General features: G+C 44.2%; 2 protein-coding genes across 19 annotated transcripts in view; one reads left to right on the top strand and one right to left on the bottom strand.

Moving 5' to 3' along the window:
- ANKS1A (ankyrin repeat and sterile alpha motif domain containing 1A) overlaps window positions 1-4,786 on the top strand; it is a 178,097-nt gene extending 173,311 nt beyond the window's left edge. For 9 of the 14 annotated variants that reach the window (XM_075910420.2, XM_075910424.2, XM_075910417.2 and 6 more), the window contains one exon: window positions 633-4,786. In XM_075910420.2, the coding sequence (XP_075766535.2) occupies window positions 633-752 (120 nt within the window). In that variant the 3' untranslated portion in view covers window positions 753-4,786. The remainder of the gene's footprint in view (window positions 1-632) is intronic. The other 5 variants (XM_075910418.2, XM_075910425.2, XM_075910421.2 and 2 more) reach the window with 3 other exon arrangements.
- The window catches only part of TCP11 (t-complex 11), a 43,257-nt gene that overhangs the window by 14,078 nt on the left and 2,173 nt on the right, over window positions 1-27,006 (bottom strand). For 2 of the 5 annotated variants that reach the window (XM_075910435.2, XM_075910438.2), the window contains 8 exons: window positions 22,677-22,809; window positions 19,289-19,409; window positions 13,441-13,661; window positions 12,399-12,535; window positions 10,727-10,938; window positions 10,103-10,287; window positions 9,555-9,718; window positions 5,041-8,851 (listed from right to left, as the gene is read on the bottom strand). In XM_075910435.2, coding sequence (XP_075766550.2) covers window positions 8,622-8,851; window positions 9,555-9,718; window positions 10,103-10,287; window positions 10,727-10,938; window positions 12,399-12,535; window positions 13,441-13,661; window positions 19,289-19,409; window positions 22,677-22,809 — 1,403 coding nt within the window. In that variant the 3' untranslated portion in view covers window positions 5,041-8,621. Of the gene's footprint in view, window positions 1-5,040; window positions 8,907-9,554; window positions 9,719-10,102; window positions 10,288-10,726; window positions 10,939-12,398; window positions 12,536-13,440; window positions 13,662-19,288; window positions 19,410-22,676; window positions 22,810-27,006 lie in introns of those variants that run through there. The other 3 variants (XM_075910436.2, XM_075910437.2, XM_075910439.2) reach the window with 3 other exon arrangements.

Consider the following 27,006-nt stretch of genomic DNA (forward strand, 5'->3'; position numbering starts at 1 on the left):
TGGCCCTGTCTTTTGCTTTGTTGCTTTTTGTTTGTTCCCTTTTTGCCAGTTCTCTTATTCCTCAGGTCTGAGCACAGATGAGCTGATCATGTTCATCCCCCTAGTGCTGAGATCTCTGAACGCCCTTTAGTGCCGTGCTAACACAGAACATGCTGCTTCTCAGCCCATTAACATTGCTATCACATTTGAAGGTCAGGAGGCTGAGAGAAGAAAAAAGCTGTCCTTTGGCCAGGAGAGCGTCAGATAAAAGGGAAAAATCTATTTGCAGGGAGCTGGTTCCACACCCTGGAGGATCATGTGTGTGGCAGTGATGCTTTCCTGCTTGTGAAACTAGGCAGGCTGACCTGACTCAGATGGGGCCAAATCACAAAGCTCCGGGTGGATTGCCTCAGGGCCTGTGGTAGCATAAAACAGGTGCTTCTGATTTTAGTCTGAAGATCTGGCCACATTGGGTCAGGCTTCCTCACCAGCCTCCACTTAGGAGCTACTGCCCTCCATGTTTGTATGACTGTGTTGGCAGCGTAAGTGTCCTGCGTTATCGCTAAATGCTTTTGGAATGTCTCCAGCTCCAGCATGACTGTCCCAGCGTGCACGTTGCCTAACATACTATCTTTCCCTCCACTGTTTTCTAGCTGGAGCCATCTGAAGTGGACCAAGACTCCCAGTCTCATGCCAGCGTCTCCTGGGTTGTTGATCCCAAACAGGATTCTAAGAGGACCCTCAGCACTAAGTATGAGACCACTATCTTCTAAAAAACCAACCCTGTATCCACCTAGTTTAACCGTGCCTTTGCGATCTGATCTGTCTGCTGTTCTAAACTCCCTCTCCCTCCAGCTGCTGGCACTGAGCTCCACCTCTAGGTGCTACACCATCAGAGGCAGCAGCACTAGAATACTGTAGACTAAGCGGCTTTTGTATCTGATCACTACTGAACACTGTGAATTCTCCTTACTCGGAAACAAGGGTAACATGCTGAGAGAATGACCTATTAGAGACCTGTGAGGTGGGAGATGCAGAGGGTTGGAAACCGCAAGAATCTGAGATGTGGATCCAGGAAGCCGCCAGTCATTTCACGTCTTTCCCTTTGCTCCGGCACTGTGAATCTCTGGGGGCGACATGACACTCCCCAGGCCTTTTTATATTTAATGTTGTTATCCTTGGACTGCTGTAGACTTCTTGTCTCCGAGGTGCGCACACTCATTCTAGATTCTATACTGAGCCATGGCTGCATACTGTTTCAGCAAACTGTTATCCTCTGTACCTGTCATCTGAACCAACACTAATCACTGTGATGCTGCCTGCAAATAACACATTCACTAGATTTCCTCGCATGGATCCTGCGCTCAGTCTCTCTCCCTCCCCCTAAAGTTCAGTGTTGCAAACTTGATTACACAGCTAATGTGAGAGCTGGTCTGTGCCACTTGCTGAGAGGTTGCTCACACCCTGCCCCCGACCCTTCTTAGCGAATAGGCTGTGTATACATAAGAAATGTCTGGCAGGGACTTCTCAGCTCCCCATTAAATCCCATTGTGTGTTTCATCATGTCTTGTTGGATTTGATGCAGGCCCCTTCTGTTCACACCGACCAAACTGATTGTGAGCGACCAGCTTGATTCTTCCTTTTTAGAACTATAAATAGGTTAAGCTTTTAAAGGCACATGTAATTGATCCTGTGCTGGGCCGGGTGCTGGTGACTGGACTATCTGATGTCTGACCAAAGCAGATTGACGAGCTGGGAACTTTGCTATGTTCAACAGGTTTCTTTCATATTCACTTTGATCACATTTCTCCCTTGGACAGGAAGAAAGTACAAGGCTATTAAATGCTGTGCAATGAGGGCTATAGAGATCTTGAAACACCTGCCACCTCCCTGTCCCTTGCCAAGGGGATTACCCTTAGGGATGTCCCTAAGTGCATGGGTACCCTGAGTGCAGCCACCTCCTCCTTTCCTTTCACTTTATTTCCTTGTCTCCAGAGTTTCTGACCCCATGGTTGGCTGCAACTGCTACTTTAGTTCCTAAATGTGATTCAGACCCCTTGCAACTGAAACTGCAAAGCACATGCTGCCATGCAGGCCAGAGCAGATCTGGGGCCTGGTTTGGAAGATGGACTAGATGTACCATAAAGCAGCTGAGAGCAGTTTGTTAGCCAGTGAACATTGTAACATAAATGCAGTAGAACCTCAGCTACGAACGCCAGAATTACAAACTGACCGGTCAACCCCAAACCTCATTTAGAACCGAAATATCTAATCAAGCATCAGCAGAGACACAAAAAAGCAAATACATCACAGAACTGTTAAACTACAAAAAAGGGAGTTTTTTTAAAAAACGATTTGACAAGGTAAGGAAACTTTGTGCTTGCTTCATTAAAAGTAAGATGGTTAAAAGCAACTTTTTTCTTCTGCATGGTAAAGTTTCAAAGCTGTAAAGTCAATTTTCAGTTGTAAGCTTTTGAAAGCACCATAACATTTTGCTCTGTTACAAATGTCATTTATGAGCAACCTCCATTCCTAAGGTGTTCATAACTCTGAGGTTCTATTGTGCTCTCCTGACTTGCCCTGGTGAACTCCTGACTAGGTAGTGCTTAGCGTCATCCCGGATTGAAGTGGGCAATATGTAGAAAGCCCATTGATAGCATGAAACTGTGGAGGAAGCATGTTCTAGTGATTAAACAGACTGGGGAGTCAGAGCTGCTAGGCCCTATGCCTGGTTCTATCACTGACTTGCTGTGTGACCAGTGTGTGTTTGAAGGATAATACCTCCCTTCCTTATGGGGGGATGTGAGGGTAAACTAGTTTGCAAAACAATTTGAGTGCCTCTAAGGAAGGCACTATGTGATTAGTACAGACTATGACATTAACCCACTATGTTCAGCTCACTCACTCTCCTGACAAAGGAAACCCCAGACTCACAAGGAGGGAGCTTGGACCTTGGATTCTGACCAGCATTTTAAAGTCAGACGGAAAAGAGTCTAGGAAGCACCTGGCTGTGAGAGGCAGTGCTTAGTACACCAGCTATTCTGCCACTCACTGGTCAAAGATGGAGAATGTGTTTGACCCTAGTCTAGCTCCAAGCATCACTTATTTTGCACCATTAGCAGAATCTGCTTATAGGAGAATCAGCAGTGGGAGGTTTGCAGGTGACAGAAAAGGTGTGTTAGGAAGAGAACTCTGAAGAAAGCTAGACAGCTATTACCCGCACTATCCATGCCTCTGTCTAGGGATGGATGGTATGTCATGAACCATTTAATGCCCCCATCTTCTCCTCCTTCCCAAATGTCCATCTCCAGGAATACTCAGTGTTTCCAAACTGACTCTTGAATGTTAAGCAAACTCCATTTACTGATGCAAGCTAGATTGTCCAGAGCAGGATCTGTAGGTATAAGAGTTTTCTTCAAATGTCATAATCTTTGCAGCAGCCAACCACTTGTATCTTCAAACCGACCCCAAATGTAGTTGTTCAGCCTATGTCTTCACTTACTATGTACTGGACTCAATAAGGATTTTAGTGAGCTATCTGTATTGCACCAGTCTTTTCTCTCCTCATTAGCCCAATAATTGTACTGGAATTTTGTTTCAAAATCTTTATCCAGCTCCTTTCTTGGCATGATTCTGACCTCCTAAATCCTCAGGGCTGTAGCATAAGGCAAATGAGTTCGGAAATAATAACCTGATCAGTAAATTTCCAAGATAGTAGGAAGATGTTTAGTAGAGCACTAGTGAAAATCAGTCTTGTCCATGGATTTAACATATCATGTACTATTGGCATCTATGGTACAAGATGTTTAGACAAAAGAATCCTTAGAGAGAGACTACAGTGACTGCTAAAACACTACAGCGTTCCTGTTAACTGTATTGATTTGGACAATTTCTGGAAAATACTATGACATTTTTACAGGCAGCTGCAGTAACAAATGAATATGGCAAGCTGGCCTAGACCCTTTCCAAGCTGTGAATGGTGCTCTAAAACGTCTTTCCACACAGATCAGAAGAGAAGTTCAGTAAGGCATACAAGTGGTTGTATGCTTTCATTGCTGAGTTTACTCTTACAGCTATCCACACACTGACCAGATTTTCAGAGGGGCTGAGTCCTTGCAACTGCCAGTGTTTTCAGTGGGTTCTCAGTGCCTCTAAAAAGGGGTCACCTGTGCATGTGCCTTTTTAATGCTGACCTCTGAACCTAGGTTGGATCCTAGCAGACCTGTCTGAACAGAGGGCTTATGCTGTGCACCTGTAACTCTCACCAATTTGTGGCGCTCTCTCACTGCGTGGTCAAACACCCTTCTCCCCTGAAAGCATTGGTTTGAATGTGACTCATTAAATTATTCATTGCATTTTTCCTTTCTGTTAACTTTGTCCCCTGTTCTGTTTGCCTCTGGAAAGCTGATCTGCAGGCAGCTGTGTGCTACCATGGAACTCTAATAACGGGGCAAAGACCTAAGAAGCAGTGGTACCCCCAACGTGATGAAGATCTCCACCTGGCACTGGTGTCTGCCTCTTTGAATGTATCCATGGCTGCTCAGTGAGAGCTTCCAAAGCTATGGGGGGAAAGGGATTCCAGCAACTAGCTGACAAAAGCAGCTACACATTTTTAGCAAAGGAGATTTGAGACTTCTGAGCTCAATGGGAGTGATGCCACATTTTCTAGTCTGTTGCAACAAACTTTGAGGGTTTTTTCCTTTTACGTGCAACAATACAAAGCAAAACAAATCCACAATTAAAATGTAGCATGTTGCGGTTTTGGGGGTGGAATGACCCTTATAATTCCACGGTACTGTCCTGTCCTGTCCTAAAAAAGTATGGTAAAAAGTCTTAGCAGTGGCACTAGTATGTTTGTCTAATGGTACTTTAATTCACCTCAGTTCTAGGTGAGCAGCAGAGAACAATTCCAAGATTTTGGTAATAGCTGTTTATGCCAAGTAATGAAACTCAGCTGTGTGGGTTTTCATACTCTGCTTTTGAAAGACACTCCAAGCAGCAGTGGGAAATGGATGTAATTTAAGGAAAACAGTGTCTGCAAAGGAGTTAGAATCCTAGTGATTACTGCTGGATATCTCACATGGTACGAAGCCTGCTTTCACTACACAGAACTGGTGTGTTGCAATACTTGATAGTGTTTATGGTGAGGACACAATCTGATCTCTTTTCATTAGTTTATCATCACATTGAGTAACTGAAGAGTTTGCTTCTTTCTACACGATCTCGTGCATCCACCATGTTTTTTAAATGCAGTTATGTGCTAGTCGGTTGGGTTTTTGAAGTCTGATTGTGGTTTAGCACTTCTTTGATACTAGCTCATTATTTAATGGCAATTAGTGGAACAGTATTTCAGAATATGAACAAACAAGGAGTTACGTTCTGGGCATTACATTGAAAACAGTTCATACCTGATAAATTCTAATAATCAGTCCAAGGATGGTTGGCCCCAAGCAATCTCGCATTCCTAAACAGAACACAGTTTTGAAGGTGCTTTGTAATTAAGCTTCATTTAAACTATCAGAGTATTTCTCAGTGGCTTTGGCTGTGATGGTTGTGTGAACTGGTGTGTTTTCCAGTGCCCTGACCATTAGGACCTTGTTGAAAGGAGAGATGGTAAAATGGGCATGACTTGGTTCTTGAGCTGTACAAACAGGATGTGCCGTGCCATGCCATTGCTGTGGTCTCAGGTGGGTGTGATGGTTTGGTGCCCTGCTGCTTATAACAGTGTGTCCTAGCTATTTGTTTTTAACTCCAATTGCTGCTGTATCTGTCAGTTTTTAATGTAGTCTCATCTTCAGTTGATAGTGAGCACTGAAGAAGCAAACAGAAATCCCCAGGGCCTAGATCTGTCAGTGATTAGTGGACAGAAAACAAGCTTAAAAAAATAGTGAATTTAGGAAACTTAACATTCCATCTTATGCCTATGTTGTAGCTCACTCATGTAAGTGTAAATTTTCAGTGTGTTGGCAACAACTCTGTTCAGAGACCGAACCCATTTTGGAGGAGGGTGAATAAGCTTTTGAAGTTGGCTTGCAGAAGAGGTGGTGAAAAAGACTGCAGTCTTGCTGTTGTCTTCAGTGACCCAGCAGCAAGCTTTGCAGCTCTCTTGCCAGATGTTTCTTTTTTCAGGAATACCTATTGAAGAGGAGCTGAGTTTTGGCAGTGTATCTCTTGAAGCTTGGTATGCTTTCAAGGTACTTGCCTGCTAGGAGCTCTCCTACCCAGCCTGTATTTTCCGGAGTTCAAGTGGCTCCCAAACTCCTCCTACTTTGCCATTTGTACAGTGTTCAGGCTCTTGCATTCCTACAGGGATTCACAGTATCTAGAGAAAAGTGTCCTAAATTTGTGGTGCTGAATGCGATGAATTTTTCAAAGTGCTGAGCTAGTTCTGGTAGCCAACAGTGCTCCATTTTCTTCCCTTTTTCAAAGGATAAGAAGTCTGTATTCTAGAGGCAACCTCCATACGTATCTGGTATGGGGCCAGGCTGAGAACTCTAGGCAGATACTAAGATTAATAGCAGAATTATTGTCTTAAAATGAGGTTGAAATCATTGTATGTATTCAGATTAAAACTGCTCTATCCTATTTTATTCTGTACCTATTAAAATGGCAGTCTCAGCTGTTGGATTTTTGTCCTTCAGTTTGCCTTGAGACTGTATTTTCTAGAAAAAAGGAAAGATGATTTGAGGTACATCCCAACTCCTCTCGCAGAGAAAGGGTATTGTGATATGCTTTGAGTGGGAAGCTGAACTGGACTGCTGCCCTTCTTGAGACTGCTGCAACATCCAGACCAGACACCAAATGGTATCTCTGAGAAACTCCATTTCTTGATCAAATTCAGTTACGTCAACACTCCCTCACTAAAGTGTTCCGATATCCATCATCAGGATTTTCTGTGGTTTTCCTTTATGCTTACATCAGTTGAGTGCAGTAGGATTTTTCATTTAATAACAAGCTCTCTATTTGCAAATCAAAATTCCCTTTTGGATCCTACACTGGCATATTTATAGGTACCTGTACAACCAGAAGCAAATCTGATGCTCTTGAAATGGGAGAGCTAACTCAAACTTTCTTTTGTCTCAGGAAAAATAACCTGAGATTCCCCAATAAGGCACAGAACAGTCAACTTCAATTTGCAATGTAGACCTTTTTGCTAATTGTGATGTATGGCGGTGGGACTGATTTGTAATAAAAATGTTATTTAATCTGTCTCTGTATTTTGATACTTGAATTATTTCTTTTATTTTCCTGTATATACAACTGTTAATCTGTTTAAATTTTTGTCTGAATTTTAAACATCTTGTGGTACCAAACTTAACCAATCTGTGCAACAACATAGACTGACCTCACTACAACAAGGCGAGATTGTAAATATTTCTGGGCTTCCAGCAGTCGTTTTGTTGTTTTCATAACTGTACAACCTAGAACAGACTGAATTAATAAATAAACTCAGACACACAACTTGACTTTGTTTGCTGTGATGTAGATATTGTGGAAGTCTGAACTGGTTGCCTGGAACCAAAGCATTCAGTGTTACCTTTTTTTTATGTCAAGGCCCTTTTCATTAAAAACATGCCCCATATGCATGTATAGCAAAGTGCCTGAACCAGAGACTGGCTGAAGCCCATACAAGTCTAATGGCAGCAGCTCTCATCCTGAAGGCTGAAGAAAACTAGTTCCCTTTCCTCCATCCCAAACTTACAAATAGGCAACTTGAAACATGGAAGGTAAGTGGACTGGCAGGCGCATAACCTATGAGTCCTTGTTTGAACTAGAAACACGGCTGCTCCCTACAGTAATGCACATATGAAAGCACAGCTACCCCTCCCTAGCCATATTCTAGCTAAAGCAATTCTTGCTGTACAACATCAATCATTTGATATAATGGAGATATCATTGTACCAGAATATTGAAGACACTGGCAGCGGTGGTAGCACAATATTGCTCCAGTAGAAACTAAGTTTTCTATTTCTAGTGTTGGTTCAAAGTGTTGGAAATTCATTAGTATAGAGGAGATGGAGGAAAACAGACATTTAACCATACATGTTAGTGTTACAATTTGTATGCCAAATAAAACCTGGTGCAAACAATATTACATCCATAGGGGATTAAATGTTAAACTGAGCTACAGAGCTGGCATATATGAAGTAAATCATATTTTTAGTTGACATTGAAAAATATATCCAGATTAGAAAGTAAGCTCTATCATCTTCAACACAAATCATCTCTATCAAATCCCCTGTTCTAGGCTGAGACAAATGTGTGTTAGCAAAGCACACTAAAACCCATAGTTAATGTCAAGGGGGGGGGGGGGGAATCAGGATGCATTACAGTGATATAAAAGCCATGTTTCACTGCTTTCCCAGTTAATGGGACAAACTGTAAAGGGAAATATGAAAAAAACAAGCATTTTTTGTTTTAAAGGTTTATTCAGACCAATGGGGAATTGGCAGTTGGTATTTATGTAACTATCCCCAGCAGCTATGATGGCCCAGCTGCACAAGTACTCTGGATACCATTACACAGAACATGACAGCTATTTAGTTGGCTGTAACAGACTTTACAAGCCAAAGCATGATTCTGAAAAGTAGCTGGGTCCTCTTCCTCTCTGCCCCCAGTGCATGTAATGCTTTGTGAGAGGATTAGAAAGAACCTATCCCTGCTTCTGCCTCTGCCCCTGGGAGAAGAACTTCCTTTAGAATTGCTAGGTAGTAGGGTCCATACACCTGTCTGTTATGATGAATCACACTGCTAAACCTGTGGCCAACTTCCAGCAGTTCTTCCTGAACAGGAGCGAGGCCTTTTGGGAGATTGTGAGAGTTCTGGGCAGTAGAAGACAAATGAAGACTGAGAAACGAATGGATCCGCTGCTCTGGAGGTGTAAAAGGAGCAGTCACAAAACGAGCCAGTTAAGAAAAGTGAAAACCCTACAATTTGAGATCATTATCAGTATGGATACAGCTCTTGAGAGAACACAAGGAAAATCATTCTGGATAAAAAAGTGCATAGTAATAGCCAGAATGCAACAGGGAATTTAAAATGCTTAATGCAACAGGGCCCAGACCAATGGGGAAAGACTTCAGACTGTAGTTTGAAAAAGCTTGGTAACATATACATTAGCAAGGCAGGCTAATGGAAAGAGTGCTAAACTGACACTCAGGTTTCATTCCTGGCTCAGTGACTGGCTGGCTCTGTAACCATGGGCAAGTCACTTGACTGTCACCATTTGGGGTGGCACCACTTTAAGTGCTTTTGAGAGAGTGTGGTATTGGCATGGAGAGCTTTTCACTGCTATATTAAGCAATCACAAATAGTAATTTGACTTCTGGAGAAGGAGTAAGGATCTCAGTCTATGGAAACTAAGTATCTGCTTGGTGGCAGTCTACACAAAGGGGCCAAAGACTGAAATTTGCTCTCACATCAGGCCCACCTTACACAGTTGTATATGCTAGACCAGTCCTGGGAGAGCACTTCACTCTAGGGCTCTACAGCCCCACACACAAAATGTAGATAAAGCTGTATGGTAGCCTAATTCTTAAAGTAAAAGCACATTAGGCATTTACACACTGACTCACCAATTATGCTCCGCACTGCGTTGTCCTTCTCTGCAATGCTCCTTATCTGGCCTTTTAAGGAAGAAGATTTCTCACTGGTGAAAGCCGGGTAATCCAGCTGCAGAAGAGCCTCACTAACTTCACGGTGCACATGATTGCTGATGTCCAGCAAAGCTTCTTGAAACCTAAATCATAGAGGCACATTCTATATTTTGGACTGCTCCTCACCTTTGCTTCTCAGCAAGGATAGTGGAACAGCTACAAAAATCCCCTCACAAACCCATAGCCAGGAATTTCATGATAGCAATATAGGGCAGGGACAACCAGCCATACTGCTGTGGTGGTCCATCAACTAAGCTGTCCCAGTGCTGGTTACGGAGACCAGAATGATCAGCAGTAATGGTTTACCAATTGTAACTGGGAACTGCTCCCCACAGCCAGGAGTTGTCCTCTTATTTTGAATTTTAATGCTAAGTTCCAGAGCTGCTTCCTGCAGCTCTTCTCATTTCCCAACTAACATGTGTTTACTCACGTCTCCCTCTGGAAAACATAAAAGTGAAGCAACCCACCTGGTGCAAGGAAGCCCTTCCAAAAGGGCCTTTGTTACCCGTTTCAGCCTATCTACAAACACAGGCGAGCTGAACAAGGTGCTTCCACACACGCTGCTGGACACAAGCAGGACTGCAGCTATGATTGTTAGCTGATTCACCTGCAACTGTATCTCCTGCAGCCGTGCTTGATCCATCAACAGAGTCTGCAAAGAGAAATCAAATCCCCCCGTCAGCATAGGAAGAATTAGGCTCACCAAGCAGCTGGGTTCTCAAGCAACTGCCCTTCCTTTTTTTCTACAGCTAAATGAAAGAGGGCTCCCTCAGGCAGAAGGGAGCAAAATTCATCAAGCACAAACTACCAGAAGCAGGAATGGCCTTATGTTTTGTAAGGGCCCCAAGCTAACACAAGAGGGGAAATAAGGTGCAAGCTTGAAGCTTTCACTGCCAAAAAAGGAGAAGAAGATGCAGTACAGAGCTATTTTCTCCCTTGCGGTTCTGTTGCTTAGCCAGAACCAGCTCATGCTGTAGAAACTGCACAGGATTTAGGGCCCACGCACTTGTTTTACTTATACGTAAGGCCAATTCTAGACTCTCTCAAAAAATGGCACAGCAGTACTCCGCTGACTAAAAGATTCTTCCTACCTCAGGGTATTTCTCTGTCCCAGGCTCCCAATGAAGTAGGTTCATGTATCCTTGGTTTAACACAGACATAGGATTTGGTGTAGCTGAACTCCTGCTGACAGCCCCCAACGAGAGTGCAGTGGGCGATCCATGGTCCTCAGGATGGGATGATGAAGATGCAGAGACTTCTGCTGCTGCTTTGCTTAACCACTCAGTTGTGTGATCCAGACTGTCTGGAACAGGATTATGGAGTGAGATATTAGCAGGAAGACTCAGACTGGGCAAGATGAATGGTGAAGGAACTGTTCTCACTGACTGTACTACACTATACTCTGAATAAGTAGTATGTCTCAGATGGGCCAGGAAGCAGTACTAGCCCCTACTACTTGGGAAATGACTAACACCTGTTGAAAATTTTGAGTCAGGCTGATTCCCTTAGGACACAGCCATGTCACTGTCAGGACAGGGATGTTATCCAGTATCAATAGATTCAGGGCTAGTCTCAGACAAGCTTTATGGCGTGCAGAGGGAGGGAATGATCACTCTGTGTAAGAAACATCTGGTCCAAATATGGTGAAATATCTCTAACAAACCAGACAAGATCTGCTGCAAGCCAGCATAGCTGGTACAGGGAACAGCAAAGTCTGCTCTCTAGGTGGTAACTTGTTTTTGATTCATTCAGCAAATCCACTAAAATCCCCTGGGAACGGTCGGCCAAGGGTGACTGCAGATCTGTTTAACATTCTGCCCTTTTCTCTGAGGATCTCAAAGCATTGTATGCACATTAACACAGTCTCACAACACACCCTGCGATGGGTATGTTACCTATATTATTCATGAGAAACTGAAACAGATTAAATAACTCACTCTCTTTTAAAAGGTACATTAGTGAAAAAGATGGAATTAAAACCCTCTGTCCTGACATCCAGCCACTGCTCTTGCCACCAATCCATCCCCTGGTTAGAGGTATTTCTCCTTATAATTATATTTGACAGTTCCTCCTTTCCATCTTGTTACTAACTCAAATTTGCATGAAAGATTCTTAACAGCTCTGTTTCTATTTGCTGCTTTTTGTTTACCCTGCATCTGAAGACACCTGCAGAATGTCTGCACCCATGGGCTGATGTCAAACAGAGGATCAGTTTCAGGTGGGCAAAGAAATAATGAGAAATGAAGTAAATAATTCTATTTCTGTACATTATTCCACAATAGGAAATAGAAAGGAAAGTGACCAATACCCCATATACAAAAACACTTGTTTCAAACAGAACTTTTAAAAAGGAATGTGCACATTTTAAATGCTTGAATAAGCTGTTGTTACAAACACTTGTTTCTCCATAGGGCTACTGAAGCAGTCAACTGACACAAGTTTACTTCAAACCACCTACCCAGTGTGCCAAGGGACCACTGCTTGTAAGCTTACTTTCCAAACCCACCAACCTTTGACGGCTCTGCTGACTCAGTCCACTTGCAAATGAGGGCTTTCTACCCTGGACAATATCTCTGCAGCCCCTAAGATCAGTCTCAGGGTGTGATCCCTTCCCCAACTGGCGTACATTGGGAATATTAATGCACTTTGGATGCATGATGCCCTACTCTGGTGCTCAGTATTACTAATCCTTGTATCGAGACACTTTATGGTGACCCAGAACCCCCCTATACCACCTCTCTTCCTCCTTCCCTGTTCACTCACTAGGCAACTTGGCTAGGAGCTCCTGGAATTTCTTCTGTTCATAATGGATAGCATGATCTTGCAGGTGGGGCCGGAGGCTCTGGATGGTAAAATTTGCCATGTCCATTTTCATCAGATCCAGCACCCGGAAAATTTCCCTGGGGTGAATAAGAGAATGTGGGAAGGGGAGGGAGAATGGCACTGCAAGCGTCTCACTGCAGTGAGTGCCCCCCTCTAAAGACAAGAGACCCCAATGTCATGTTGGCTACAGAGAGACCCAGTCTTCAGTTCTGGGCATTCCAAAGTGTTGGAGGAGCCAATCCAACCCCGCACACTACCCAGTGGCATTCTTTTCATGCAGCACAGACTTTTTTATAATCTAGTTTTTGTGCTGTGAAAAGGTACCAAAATGCGTGCCCCGGAATCCATCCAACTTACCCTTCACAACTAGTATAACAGGGCAGAGCAAGCTGCTTCATTTTTCCTCCAGGCTTTTCTACCCTGATCTAAAGGGGCCCCCAGCGACATCAAGAGAACATGACCTCCCATAAGAGCTATGTTGCACTGAATGCAATCATCTTGCAATGGGATAGATTTATGCATACAGAAGACAGGATCTGGAACCAATCTACAGACTCATTACAAGAGGTAAGATGATGGGACTCGGAACTTAATGCAAAGTTTACTTTTATAATAGCTTGGAGGCACTCCAATATAGTGATGAGTCCCTAGATATAGGGGAAATAAGAACCTATCTTTTGTTTCATCCTGTGTCCCTCTGATATGGGGGGGGAGGTTCTATGCAGTGCCGATTACAATGGAAGTGTGTGAAAGGAACACATGTTCCCTTGGAACTAAGCTGAACCTCTAGTTCATTTCACATGATTCCCCAATACCCCTGAACAGCAATTTAATCCAATATTCATTTTTAAAACTCATAATACCGACAAGGTTAGGCTCAGTATAGCAAGAGTCAGATGTGATGTGATTATTGGGCAGGGGGCAGTACGTTTCCATGCCACAACATAACAATTGTAGATGCATTCATTTATGGGTGGCCCACCTGAGCAGCTGAACAGGGTCTGTCACACCCTGTAGTCTCTGCACTTCCTCATCTCTGATGGGTGCACACAGCATCGCCATTGTATCTAGGATGTACATGGCGAGATTGGGAATGTCTAGAGCCCCGTGCTCAGCCTCCTGTCTGATCAGCTCCATGTCCAGGGCTTCTTCAATCTGGCTCCGCAGACGGCTCTGCCGTGGCAGCAGCAGCAACAGTATGGACTGCCCCAAAGAGAGAGTCAGAAAGACAAAGTCTGTATGTGTTCCAACCTAGGAACCAGGCAACTTGCCAGGAACTGCACAAGACTCAAGGCTGGCCTTAAAGGAATGAGCACTCAGGTGACTCACACTGAAAATCAGGAACAACCATAACAGCCATAAGAGAGTTTGTCCCTATTCACTCCCTTAAGGCTTAACACAAGATGCTAGACCCCAACAAACGTGTGATCTCTTCTTTCCTTTTATATCAAGGGATATCTTTTATTGTCCTGCAGGATGGCTTTTGGGGAAAGGCGTTGCCTCTCAGGACTATAAAAGGAGAGAGGTATGGGATAATTAGTCTTGGAAAAGGGTTTTGAGTGAGTGAGAGAGAGAGAACAAACTTACAGGAGTTTATAGAAAACAGGGACTGGATGCTCAGAAGGGCACAGTCACTGTTGGCCTAGGGGGGATTTTCATGCAAGACGTTTTCTCTTTACTTCATGTGTCTTTTAGGCTTCTTTAAGAAACCTAATGAGTAAAATTTTAATTAAATCAAACCCATATAATACATTTTTAATTCAAGAGGCATGTATTCAGTCTACAATCCTATTAACTGAGACATCATCTACTGTTCTTAGAACCCAAATCGTCTGTCCTGAAGTCAAGACAGGGTTTGGTCCACTGAGAGAGGTTCAATCGAGTTAAGGGGGAAGAGGTAGCCAAGGTATTAATGAATGCAGCTATCACTAGGACAGGAACAGGGATGTTTAAAAAAAATGTAGTAGTTTTCCTTCCGCCTACAAGCTAGCCTTCTGCTCATGTCTGGTGAAAATCAGAGGGTCCAATACTAATGAGATTTAGCACATCCCTTAATTGGACCAAGATACTGCCTTTCACCTGGCTGCAAAGATGGTGTTGCCAGGAGAGCTTTGGTTCCTTTGACCATGGGATGCTGTTCCAAGAAGGACGGCTAAGTAGGGATGGGGTTCACCTTTCATAAGAACGGCCATACTGGGTCAGACCAAAGGTCCATCTAGCCCAGTGTCCAGTCTGCCAGCAGTGGCCAATGCCAGATGCCCCAGAGGGAGAGATCACAACAGGTAATCCTCACGTGATCCCTCTCTTGTCACCCACCTTCAAGGAAGGGGAAAACAATATTTGGATACAAACTGGCTAACCTAATGAGGAGGGCTTTAAATTAGGTTCAGTGACCAAAGCCCATGGATAAGTGAAAAACATGGAGACCTGGAAGATGGGTCAGAAATGGGAGGAAGCATGGGCTATAATAGCAGAGATAAAGGAGGGACAAGGCAAAACTGGTGGGCAAAATCAAATCAGTATTTTAGATGCCTGTATATAAATGCAAGGAGTATGGGAAATAAGCAGGAAGAACTTGAAGTCTTAATAAACACAACTATAATTGAGATTTGGTGCAATAATATACACAACAGAAATATTGGCATAGAAGGGTACAGCTTGCTCAGGAAGGAAAGGCAAGGAAAATAGGGAGGTGTTGCGGTGTATGTTAAAAATGGATATCCTTTGACTGAGGTGGAGATGGACATAGGAGACAGACCTGTTGAGTGTCTCTGGGTTAGGTTAAAAGAGGCAATAACCAGGGATGAAGTCATGCTAGGGGTCTACTACAGACCACCTTCCCAAGCAGGAGAGATGGATGAAGCTTTCTTAAACCAACTAACAAAATCATCCAAAGCGCGGGATATGGTGGTGATGGGGGACTTCAACTGTCTAGACATATGTTGGGAAACTAACACAACAGGACACAGATTATCCAGTAAATTCTTAGAATACATAGAAAATATGTTGCCATAGAAAATATGGCAAAAGACCAGCTTGGCTGAACAAGGAGATCTTGCATGATCTCAAAATAAAAAAGGAGTCATATAAAAAATGGAAACTAGGACAAATAACAAAGGATGAATATAGGCAAGCAACACGGGAATGCAGGGGCCAGATTAGAAAGGCAAAGGCACAAAATGAGATCAAACTAGCTACAGGCATAAAGGGAAACAAGAAGACCGTTTATAAATGCATTAAAAGCAAGAGGAAGACCAAGGACAGGGTAGGCCCACTGTTCAGTGAGGAGGGAGAAGCAGTAACAGGAAACTTGGAAATGGCGGAGATGCTCAATGACTTCTTTGTTTCGGTCTTCACCGAGAAGTCTGGAGGTGTGCCTAACATATTGAATACAAACAGAGAGAGGGTAAGTTTAGAAGATAGGATACACAAAGAACAAGTTAAAAATCACTTAGGAAAGTTAGATGTCAGCAAGTCACCGGGTCCTGAAGAAATGCATCCCAGGATACTCAAGGAGCTGATAGAGGAGGTATCTGAGCCTTTAGCTATGATCTCTGAAAAATCATGGAAGACAGGGGAGATTCCAGAAGACTGGAAAAGGGCAAATATTGTGCCCATCTATAAAAAGGGGAATAAGAACAACCCAGGAAACTACAGATCGGTCAGTTTAACGTCTGTCCCAGGAAAGATAATGGAGCAGGTAATTAAGGAAATCATATGCAAACACTTGGAAGGTAATAAAGTGACAGGGAATAGCCAGCATGGGTTTGTGAAGAACAAGTCATGCCAAACTAATCTGATAGCTTTCTTTGATAAGATAACAAGCCTTGTGGATAAGGGAGAAGCGGTGGATATCATATACCTAGACTTTAGTAAGGCATTTGATACGGTCTCGCATGATATTCTTATTGATAAACTAGGCAAATATAACTTAGATAGGGCCACGATAAGGTGGGTGCACAATTGGCTGGATAACCATAGTCAAAGAGTTGTTGTTAACGGTGCTAAATCCTGCTGGAAAGGGATAACTAGTGGAGTTCCGCAAGGGTCTGTTTTGGGACCCGTACTGTTCAATATCTTCATCGATGATGTAGATATTGGGATAGAGAGTACGCTTATTAAGTCTGCAGATGATACCAAACTGGGTGGGGTTGCAACTTCTTTGGAGAATAGGGACATAATTCAAAATGACCTTAGCAAGTTAGAGAAATGGTCAGAGGTAAACAGGATGAAGTTTAATAAAGAGAAATGCAAAGTGCTCCACTTAGGAAGGAACAATCAGTTCCATACATACAGGATGGGAAGCGACTGTCTAGGAAGGAGCATGGCAGAAAGGGATCTAGGGGTCATAGTGGATCACAAGTTGAATATGAGTCAACAGTGTGATGCTGTTGCAAAAAAAGCAAATATGATTCTAGGTTGTATCAACAGGTGTGCTGTAAGCAAAACTCGTGAAGTCATTCTGCCGCTCTACTCTGCACTAGTTAGGCCTCAGCTGGAGTACTGTGTCCAGTTCTGGACGCCATATTTCAAGAAAGATGTGGAGAAATTGGAAAGGGTACAGAGAAGAGCTACAAGAATGATTAAAGGTCTGGAGAACATGACCTAAGAAGCCAGGCTTCATGAACTGGCTTGTTTAGTTTGGAAAAAAGAAGATTAAGGGGGGACATGATAGCGGTTTTCAAATATCTAAAAGGGTGTCACAAGGAGGAAGGAGAAAATTTGTTCTACAAATATATTAAAAGTAAGAGGAAGACCAAGGACAGGGTAGGCCTGTTGCTCAGTGAAGAAGGAGAAAGAACAACAACAGGAAACTTGGAAATGGCAGAGGTGCTTAATGACGACTTTTTCAGTTTTCACCAAGAAGATTGATGGTGACAGGATGCCTAACTAACAGAGTGAATGCTAGTGGAATAGGGTAGGTTTAGAAGTCAAAATAAAAAAAGAAAAAGTTAAAAATTACGTAAATGTCTTCAAGTCACCAGGACCTGATGAAATGCATCTTAAAATACTCAAGGAGCTGATAGAGGAGGTCTTTAGTTATCTTTGAAAAGTCATGGAAGTCAGGAGAGATACCAAAAGATTGGAAAAGGGCAAATATAGTGTCCATCTACAAAAAGGGAAATAAGAACAATCTAGGAAACTATAGACCAGTCAGCTTAACTTCTGTGCCAGGGAAGGTAATGGAGCAAGTAATTAAAGAATTCATCTGCAAACCTCTAGAAGATAAGGTGATAGGTAACAGTCAGCACAGATTTGTAAAGAACAAATCATGTCAAACCAATCTGATAGCTTTCTTTGATAGGATAATGAGTCTTGTGGATAAGGAAGAAGCATTCTTCTGCTCTACTCTGCACTGATTAGGCCACAACTGGAGTATTGTGTCTAGTTCTGGGCACCACATTTTAAGGAAGATGTGGAGAAATTGGAGAAGGTCCAGAGAAGAGCAGCAAAAATGATTAAAGGTCTAGAAAACATGACCTATGAGGGAAGACATAAAGAATTGGGCTTGTTTAGTTTAAAAGAGAAGACTGAGAAGGGATATGATACCTAAAAGGGCGTTATAAGGAGGAGGGAGAAAAACTGTTCTCCTTGGCCTCTGAGGATAGGACGAGAAGCAATGGGCTTAAATTGTAGCCAGGGAGGTTTAGGTTGGATATCAGGAAAAACTTCCTAACTGTTAAGGTGGTTAAACACTGGAATAAATTGCCTAGGGAGGCTGTGTAATCTGCATCACTGGAGATATTTAAGAGCAGGTTGGATAGACATCTGTCAGGGATGACCTAGATGGTACTTGGTCCTGCCATGAGGACAGGAGACTGGACTTGATGATCTCTTAAAGTCCCTTCTAGTATTCTGTGATTCTATATGATTCCTTATGCAGAGTGTGAATAAGCTCTTGCTGAAGAAACCATTGCACCGGTATAGGACAGAGATTTAAGCTATATATGCAAAAGCGGCGAGGAGTCCTGTGGCACCTTATAGACTAACTGAAGTGTCGGAGCATAAGCTTTCGTGGGCAAGGACCCACTTCGTCAGATACATCTGACGAAGTGGGTCCTTGCCCACGAAAGCTTATGCTCCGACACTTCAGTTAGTCTATAAGGTGCCACAGGACTCCTCGCCGCTTTTGCAGATTCAGACTAACACAGCTACCCCTCTGATACTTAAACTATATTCAGGCAGTCCCCGGGTTACGTACAAGATAGGGACTGTAGGTTTGTTCTTAAGTTGAATTTGTATGTAAGTTGGAACTGGTACATATTGTAGGGGAAACTCTAGCCAAACATTTCTCCAGAGCTCAGTTTTATTCTCCCACACCTCACTTCCCTCAGTCCTTTATTCTCAAGCTGAAGTGTCTGCTGAGAAAAGCCGCTCCGCGTCTCCCTGGTCTGCTGGGGGGGGGAGGGGGCGCTAGCTTTGTCTCTCCCTGGTCTGCTGGGGGGAAGCAGCTAGTGCAGGGTTGCCTCACCCCGTTTGTAAGTAGGGATCCGATGTAAGTCGGATCCATGTAACCCAGGGACTGCCTGTATGTTAATTTAGGTCCATACTGACTGTTACATATTTCCGCTGCTTTTTACACGTTTGAGATATAGTTAGTTGACTTACACAGGTATAGTTGAAACTTGGGTGTCAAGGGGATGGTTTTACAGACAGGATCTAAAAGGTTGGGCCTAGTATTTAACTCTTCCTCAAAATGAATTCCATTCATTCATGCCTCTGGTCTAATACGTAGCCATAAGGGAAGGCTTAGATAAAATGGGCTACAACGTCATAAACAGAAGCCTAGTTCTAAGGGGGCTATTTGTCCTGTCTCTTGAACTGCTCACCTCTTTAATTTCCTGCAGCAGTTGAATCACATGCGTGTATTCTGGTGGACTTGCAGACAGCTGTTCTTTCAGAGCGTCCCAGAAAGCTTTGTGCAATGTTTCCTTCACTCTGCTTTCCAGGCTGAGTTGGGAGTGGGAACAAGTAACTATTTAACATTCTAGCACCTATCATTATGGAGTGTCCCTGTCCCCACCTGAACCTCTGTGCATTTTCTTTGAACTTTGCTTCTAACATGGGAATAAATGTGCCTTATGGCTCTCCCTCCTATGGGAACTTCTATTAAACTAAATTCCCCAGTTCTTCCAAATGTGTCCTATCCAGCAGTCTCTACTTACCATGGCCAAACATGCTCTGGCCTTGTCTACACTGGCAGGAGTATGCAGATAAGTGCAGCTACACACCACAGTGAAAAGCAAACTATGGCCTCACTGCTGTGTGCCTGCACATATCCATGGAAGGCTGAGGTAGCAGGCAAAGTTTCTGGGCATGGAGGACCAGCTGGAGTCTTTCCCTGCAGTAGGGAATGGCTCCAGCAGTTGGACACTGGGATGTACTGCCTCTGAAGAGAGGCAAGTAGAGTACATAGCCAAGGAATTAAGACATGTATTTACTCACCTAAATAGCACCACCCCCTCTACACTGCTATTTATACCAATACTAGCTGGGCATGCAGAATATGTGCTCACAAATCTATGTAAATTGCCTTAATCTTACTTCTACAGCACTTAAAATAGTTGAGCAGTAAGCCACCCTTCTTAGCCAACCTGTGATAGATACAGATAACAAATGCCCTTCATATCCCCTGTTACTGCCTATACAAGAATGTAGGTGTATTCTTACAGGGGTATAAAAAAGAATTAAAATCAGTTTATTTGTATATGATGGTTTGAAGCCTTGTTCATGACCTAAGACTTTTGGTTAAGATGCAGGAACAGCCATAAGCCCGGAAACATGCAGTCACACCGTGGCACATTCCAAACCAGTCACATTGAAATGAGGCAATTTGGGGCTGTTAGAAAAGCGATCCAATCTATTGCCTCCAGATAAAGGGGAGAGCCTAGAAAATTTAAAGGAAACTTGGTTGATAGCCTTCTGCCTGGCAAGGACTCACTTATCAATAGTAGGGATTATGAAAGCATCATTCTTTTTGTTGCTTCATTATCTCCCCATCTCTGTATTGTTTATCTGTATGATCTGTCTGGTTCTTTGATTATCTACTGTGTAACTGTGCTGGATGTAAACCAGTTAAGGTAGCAGGATATAACTGGCTAAATAATCATATTAAAATAAATTAGGGTTGGTTAGTTAAGTTTCAGTAAAATAACTAAGATATATACCTAAAATATTACTATATATATATATATATATATATATATATATATATATATATGGGACAAACAGGAAAGGGGTGGGGAAAAAACAAGGGATAAAGCATCTTCAGATTTCAGATATTGCTGTTCTCTATTCACGTGAGGGCCAGGGAAGGGGGGGAGTGAAGGGATAAATCCTCTAACCCCTATTTCTTATCCTTAGAGATTGGCAGAATACTTTTCTACAGAGCCTCTTTTTTGCAGCAACAGAGGATACTCTAATGCAGCGTTTCTTAAACTATGTTCCGCAGCACAACGGTGTGCCATGAGGCAGTCCGAGGTGACCACGGAGATATGGTGACCATATGTTCCTTTTTTCCAGGACAGTCCCGAATGTAAAGACACCCAGCGCTAGTGCAGTGCAGTAGCAACTCCCTGCCTCCACCCAGCACGTAAGCGGCTCCCTTGGTGCTTTGCACGGGCAGCCAGGGCCGCTGCTGGTGGCGTGCAGTGTCCGGAGCCCCGAGCTCCCATGCAGCATGCACCGCTGTCCAGCAAGCCCCTTCCCGCACCATATAGCCCTTCCCTCTCGCTGCAGGACTGCCTCCACCGTGCGCTGCCAGCCCAGCCTCCTCCATCCACAGGTAGCTGCCACTGCTGCCAGAGGTGGAGGGGCGCTGGCAGAGACTGCACAAAGCTCGGCTGAAGTGCTACAGAGCGGGTTATGTTCGGGCTCTGCCAGTGTGCACTATGCACAGCCCTTTCTCTCCCCACCCCTTCCCACTCTGCTGGGAAGTGACAGTGCACGGACCCGGTCGCACAGCCGCGGTCCACAAGCCAGATCTGGGAGGATGAGGCATCAGATCCGTCAGCCAGATCTGGGAGGGAAGGAGGAAGCACCAGGAGGGTGCAAGGGTAAGGGAAGGTGCAGGTGCCAGGGGATTCTGGGGGTGAAGCAGAAGGGCAGACACCTGCAGGGGAGAAACCAGCACCAGAGGAGAGAGGATTCGGTGGGGGCCAACTCATCCCTCTATGGGTAGGAGGATGATGGGAAAAGTTCTTAGAGGGGGTTACTTTTACTTCTGTCATGTGCCCATCTTGACCCCGAGAGTCAGGGGCATAGTAAACAGAGGTCAAAGGGTGTAGTTAATGTGTCCCAAATTTTGGTTCAGAGAGAAGAGTTCAAATGGCCATCTTTAAAAGGGGACAAGCTTCCTTTTTTTTTTCCCCACTCAACAAAAATCCTTGGTGTTCCCCATCAAAAAAATTGTTTGGTGTTCCTCGGTCTTCAAAATTTTTTAGAAACACTGCTCTAGTCGTTAAGGTGCTCAGATAGAACTCAGTAAGTTTGTAGTTACAGGGAAGATTGCGGAGTGATCTTTGCTGAAGATTTTACATCTCTTCTCCTTTATCCCTCTAAGTCAGTCATGTCAAGCATGAGGCCTGATGAAATTTTTTTGTGGCCGTGACTACATCTTTATAAATTATCTAAGTGCGACCTGCCCAGCTACATTGTTTATAACAAGGGTGGTGGCTAACCCGTGGCTCTCGAGCCACATGCGGCTCTTTGATTAAGGAAATGCGGCTCCTGCTGGTTCTGAGCTGCACACCAAGACTGCTTGTGGCTGGCTGCTCTGTGCACGCGCCCCAGCACCTGGAGGGAGAAGAGCAGGGTGGCGGCAGCTCCAGGACACAGGCATTAGGTTAGAGCGGAGGGGGCAAAGGGGCGGGAGGGGAATTGGGTTAGAGCAGGGGGGACTGAAGCACCTTAAACTCAGAGTTTTCATGGATGCAAATAACAATTTTACACATCAAATTATTGTATTATATTCAAACAAGACCTGAAAAAATATTATAAAATATACCTAAAACATAATCTATAATAATAAATAATTACGATTTTCTGATAGAAGTAAATTTTCTTTGGTGGCCCTGAAAGTTATCAGTTTTCTTTTGTACAGACCTCAACAGGCTTCGAGTTTGACATGCCTGCTCTAAGTCTTCCCCTCCCCCCTTTCCTATTTCAGCTACATGATCTGCAACTTCAGACGAGAAAAAACAGAGAAATGTAAGGAACCTGTTTGGTGACAAGTTGACTTCTTGCACTTTGAAATCACGGTTCAACACAATCTCATGTGCAATGGTCATTTTGGAAATCTCTTGTGCTGTTTCTAGTAGTTCTGCCACGGAGAGAAGTGGTGGAGGGCTGGCTGCAGAAAGGAAGAAGTGAAATTAGTGAGATATAGGGGCATGATCAACTAGTCTTACATTTAACATTCATAGAATTATAGAATTCTTAGACCTGTAAGGGACTTCGAGAGGCCATAAAGCCCAGTCCCCTGCACTCATGGCAGGAACAAGCACCATATAGACTGGTGGTGGGAAAATTCAGTCCTGGGGGCTGGATCCTGCCTGCTAAGCATTCCTCTCTGGTCTGCCCAGCTGATTAGCAGAGGTACATACTTACAGCCAGCAGTGTGTGTTCAGCTGCCCCTCCCCTCATTCTGTCCTACAGCTGCCTCCAGGATTCTCCTGCTAGCTGAGAAGGAGAATGGGGGTGGAGGGGAGTGCTGAAGTCAGTGGTGTTCCCCTGCCTATGTATGCCATCTCTGCAGAGCTGGGGTCCTAGACAATCAGTCACACAGACACATAAGTCAACAGAGCTGCTCCAATCTGAAGCATGTGACTCAGAGGCACGCAGAACAGGGGTGGGGAAGACAACAGAGCAGGACACATTCTCTGAGAGATAGTGTGGCTTCTCTTAAAAACTTAGCCAGCACACATACCCAGTCTGTGCCACACACAGACACTGCCACGCATACTCTCCCAGTCTCTGCCAAATATACACACTGCCACACACTCAATCTCACACTCAATCTGTGTCATGCTCTTTTTCTGTAGCCTCAACCCCATTCCTGCTGGTGGAGGGCCGGAGCCAGCCTGTGACCAGGTAGCAAAATATGTGAAGTGGTTCCCCTCCAAAAATTATTGCCCATCTCTGATCTAGATCAGTAATTCCCAACCACCAATCCACAGTCCACTGCCGGTCTGTGAACCGCTGGCTGCCGGGCCCCAGAAGCTGCCAGAGCTGAAGCCAGCTGTTCACAGCAGGTCAGCACCAGCAGTTATGGTGGCTCATTTTTTGTGCCGGAACTGAGCTAGCAGCAGGAGGTGCCCTGCCTGTACAGGCAATTTTGCCAGCGGTGGCACTGAGACTCAGGCAGCAGCAAGAGAGGTGGAGCAGAAGGTGCCTCCCTCCATCCTTGGTAACAGCAGCCCAGCTAGGGCTCTTCCCCCCCATGAGGATGCAAAATGGCTTGAGAATGGAGGGGGCACGAAGGAGGGAGCATATGTGCCCTCAACAGCTGCTCCCCTTGCCGGTATGCAGTAATGGCCATGCTCCTTAGAGGGGGCAGCTTCTTTCTCTGGGGAGTGTGGGGTGGGGGCATGGTGGGGTCATGGGGCAAAAGAGTGTTGGCATGGGCTGTAGAGGTCAGAGGTTAAAGGATCACAGGGCGTAGGAGTGGAGGTCAAAGGGTATTAGGCACTGGAGAGCAAGGGGCTGGGATGGGGCTAGGTGGACAGGAAACATTGTATTTTAATATTTGCATATTCATTCTTTGCATAATGCATATGCAAATTAGGGATGTTAAAATTAGATTAATCGACTAATCAAATAGTCAATGGAATTTCCATCAATTAGTCGATAAGGTTGCTTCCGCTTTGAAACATAGCAAGAGCCTGCTGGGCTGTTGCTACATTTCAAAGGCGGAAGTGCTACCTAGCAGGGACTCTTGTACATTTCAAATGTGGAACGCAGCTGTTGTGCCCCTGCCCCCTCCCACGGAGCTGGAGGGAACCGGCATTTTAAGATGGCTCCCCCCAGCACCCCTCCACTCCCCCGCCTTGCTGCCTCTTTCTGACAGAGGAAGCAAGGGGGGGAAGCGACTAATTGACCGGCGTGTCAACTATCCGAAAAGCTTTTGCTTATTGGATAGTCGACCAGTTGCTTACCATCCCTAGTGCCAACATGTAAATAAAATTATGATGGACCGCCAAAAGTTTGTGAATGCGTTTGGCCTGTTCACAGCATAAAAAGGCTGGGAATTACTGATCAAGATCATTCCTGACAGATGTTTATCTAACCTGCTCTTAAATATCTCCAATGATGGAGATTCTACAACCTGCATAGACAATTTATTCCATTGCTTAACCACCCTGAGAGGCAGGAAGTTTTACCTAATGTTCAACCTAAACTTCCCTTGCTGCAATTTAAGTCCATTGCTTCTTGTCGTATCATCAGAGGTTAAGGAAGATGATTTTTCTCCCTCCTCCTTGTATCTCCCCTCTGTCTTCTCTTTTCCAAACTAAAGAAACCCAATTCTTTCAGTCTTCCCTCATTGGTCATGTTTTTTAGACCTTTAATCATTCTTATTGCTCTTCTCTGGATCTTCTCCGATTTGTCCACATCTTTCCTGAGATGTGATTCCCAGAACTGGACACAATACTCCAGTTGAAGCCTAATCAGTGCAGAGCAGAGCTGAAGAATTACTTCTCATATCTTGCTTATACCACTCCTGCAGAACATCCCAGAATGTTTGTTTGCTTTTTCTGCTACAGTGTCACACTAACTCATATTTAGCTTGTGGTCCACTATGACCCTTAGATCCATTTCTATAGTACTCCTTCCTAGACACTTCCAATTTTGTATGTATGAAACTGATTGTTCCTTCCTAAGTGGAGTATTTTGCATTTGTCCTTGTAGAATTTCATCCAATTTACCACATATCATTCTTCCAGTTTGTTCAGATCATTTTGAATTATAACTATGGATGTTAGATATCAGTTATTTTAGTAATCATGTAGCTGCAACAATATTTAGCACTTACACAGTTATTAAAATGCTCCCCTTGGAGACTGGTTCCCACCTGCCGCCCCATGCTACTACCTCTGATACAGAGGCAGCTTCCTCTTCTACTAATTGAAAGCAAAGCCCAGGTTTGGCTGTGCCAGGACAACCACAAGCCCCAGGAAAAGGACTGTTTTCTATAACATGGAAAGGGAGGGGCTGCTGTTCAGAGGAATGGGATATGAATGTGTCCAGTGTGGGCAGTAAGCCTTCAAGGCAGAGATCCTGCAGTGTGGCCACAGAGGTCAGCCATACTAGCAGGGGAGTGGCCAGCAGGCTCTGCCCACTTGTCTACATACACACCAGTTAGTAGCACCTCTTGCCCCAATCCTTGACCGCAGCAGAGAGGGGGGGAGGAAAATAAAGGTCCCTGGTGGTTATGAGGAAATGATGGCTATACTTCCTCAAAGTTACAATTAAACTTGTCTGAGAGAATTAAGCTGTGAATTGACCAAAATCCAGATTCAGTTTTGATCTGAGCCTCTCTTTCTTTTATACCAAATAAAGCCACCTCTTTTTATATATGAAATAAGAGTGACATCTAGTGACCATTGAAAAACAGCACCTGTCTCATTTACTGAAAGCTGTGCAAGACCATCAAACTTCAGCCCAACTTCACAGTGGCAATGAAAGAGGTTTAGTGGAAACATGCTCTGAAGAAGTCTTTGAAGAAATAGATAAAAGCACTTTGGGGCATGACGTAAAAGAGAAATATTTCATACACATGAGGGGAAGTGTAAAACTGTTGTTTCCTGGGGCAATCTTTGCAAAATAGCGTGATGGCTGTTCTCCCTCCTCCAACAAGGTTAGCAGCGGGATGGGAAGCAGAGCTTAGGATCCCACATTAGGCTTAGGACACTAGGGCTATGTCTACACTGGTGGGAAATTGCGCAAGAACGGCCATTCTTCCAGAAAGCGTCCACACTGCCCACCTGCTCTTGTGCAAGAATATTTACAGTATGGCGTGGTAAGAGAGGGCTTCTTGCGCAAGAGTTACACTCTTTTTTAACAAGAGCTCTTGCGCAAGAGGGCAGTTTGGACGCTCTGCAGGGATTTCTTGCGCAAGAAAGCCCTATGGCTAAAATGGCCATCAGAGCTTTCTTGCGCAAGAGAGCCTCCACATGGCCATGGATGCTCTTGCGCAAAAGCACAGTTCGCACATGGCAGTGTGGACGTTTTCTTGAGCCACCAGTGTAGACATAGCCTACAAGACCATTTGACGCTGTGTATGTCTCCTTTCTCACAGCTCCACTTCAGCATATTACAAAGCTAGGATTGGTCACTGCACACATTATTATTATAATGGCAAAAGAGCCAGTGGAGAGCTTAAGTATCAGAGGGGTAGCCGTGTTAGTCTGAATCTGCAAAATCAGCAAGGAGTCCTGTGGCACCTTATAGACTAACCGAAGTGTTGGAGCATAAGTTTTCGTGGGCAAAAACCCACTTTGTCAGATGCATGTAGTAGAAGTTTCCAGAGGCAGGTATAAATATTAGGAAT

This window comes from Pelodiscus sinensis, chromosome 27, assembly GCF_052426305.1.
Source record: "Pelodiscus sinensis isolate ZL-2025 chromosome 27, ASM5242630v1, whole genome shotgun sequence".
Taxonomy (NCBI): Eukaryota; Metazoa; Chordata; order Testudines; family Trionychidae; genus Pelodiscus; species Pelodiscus sinensis.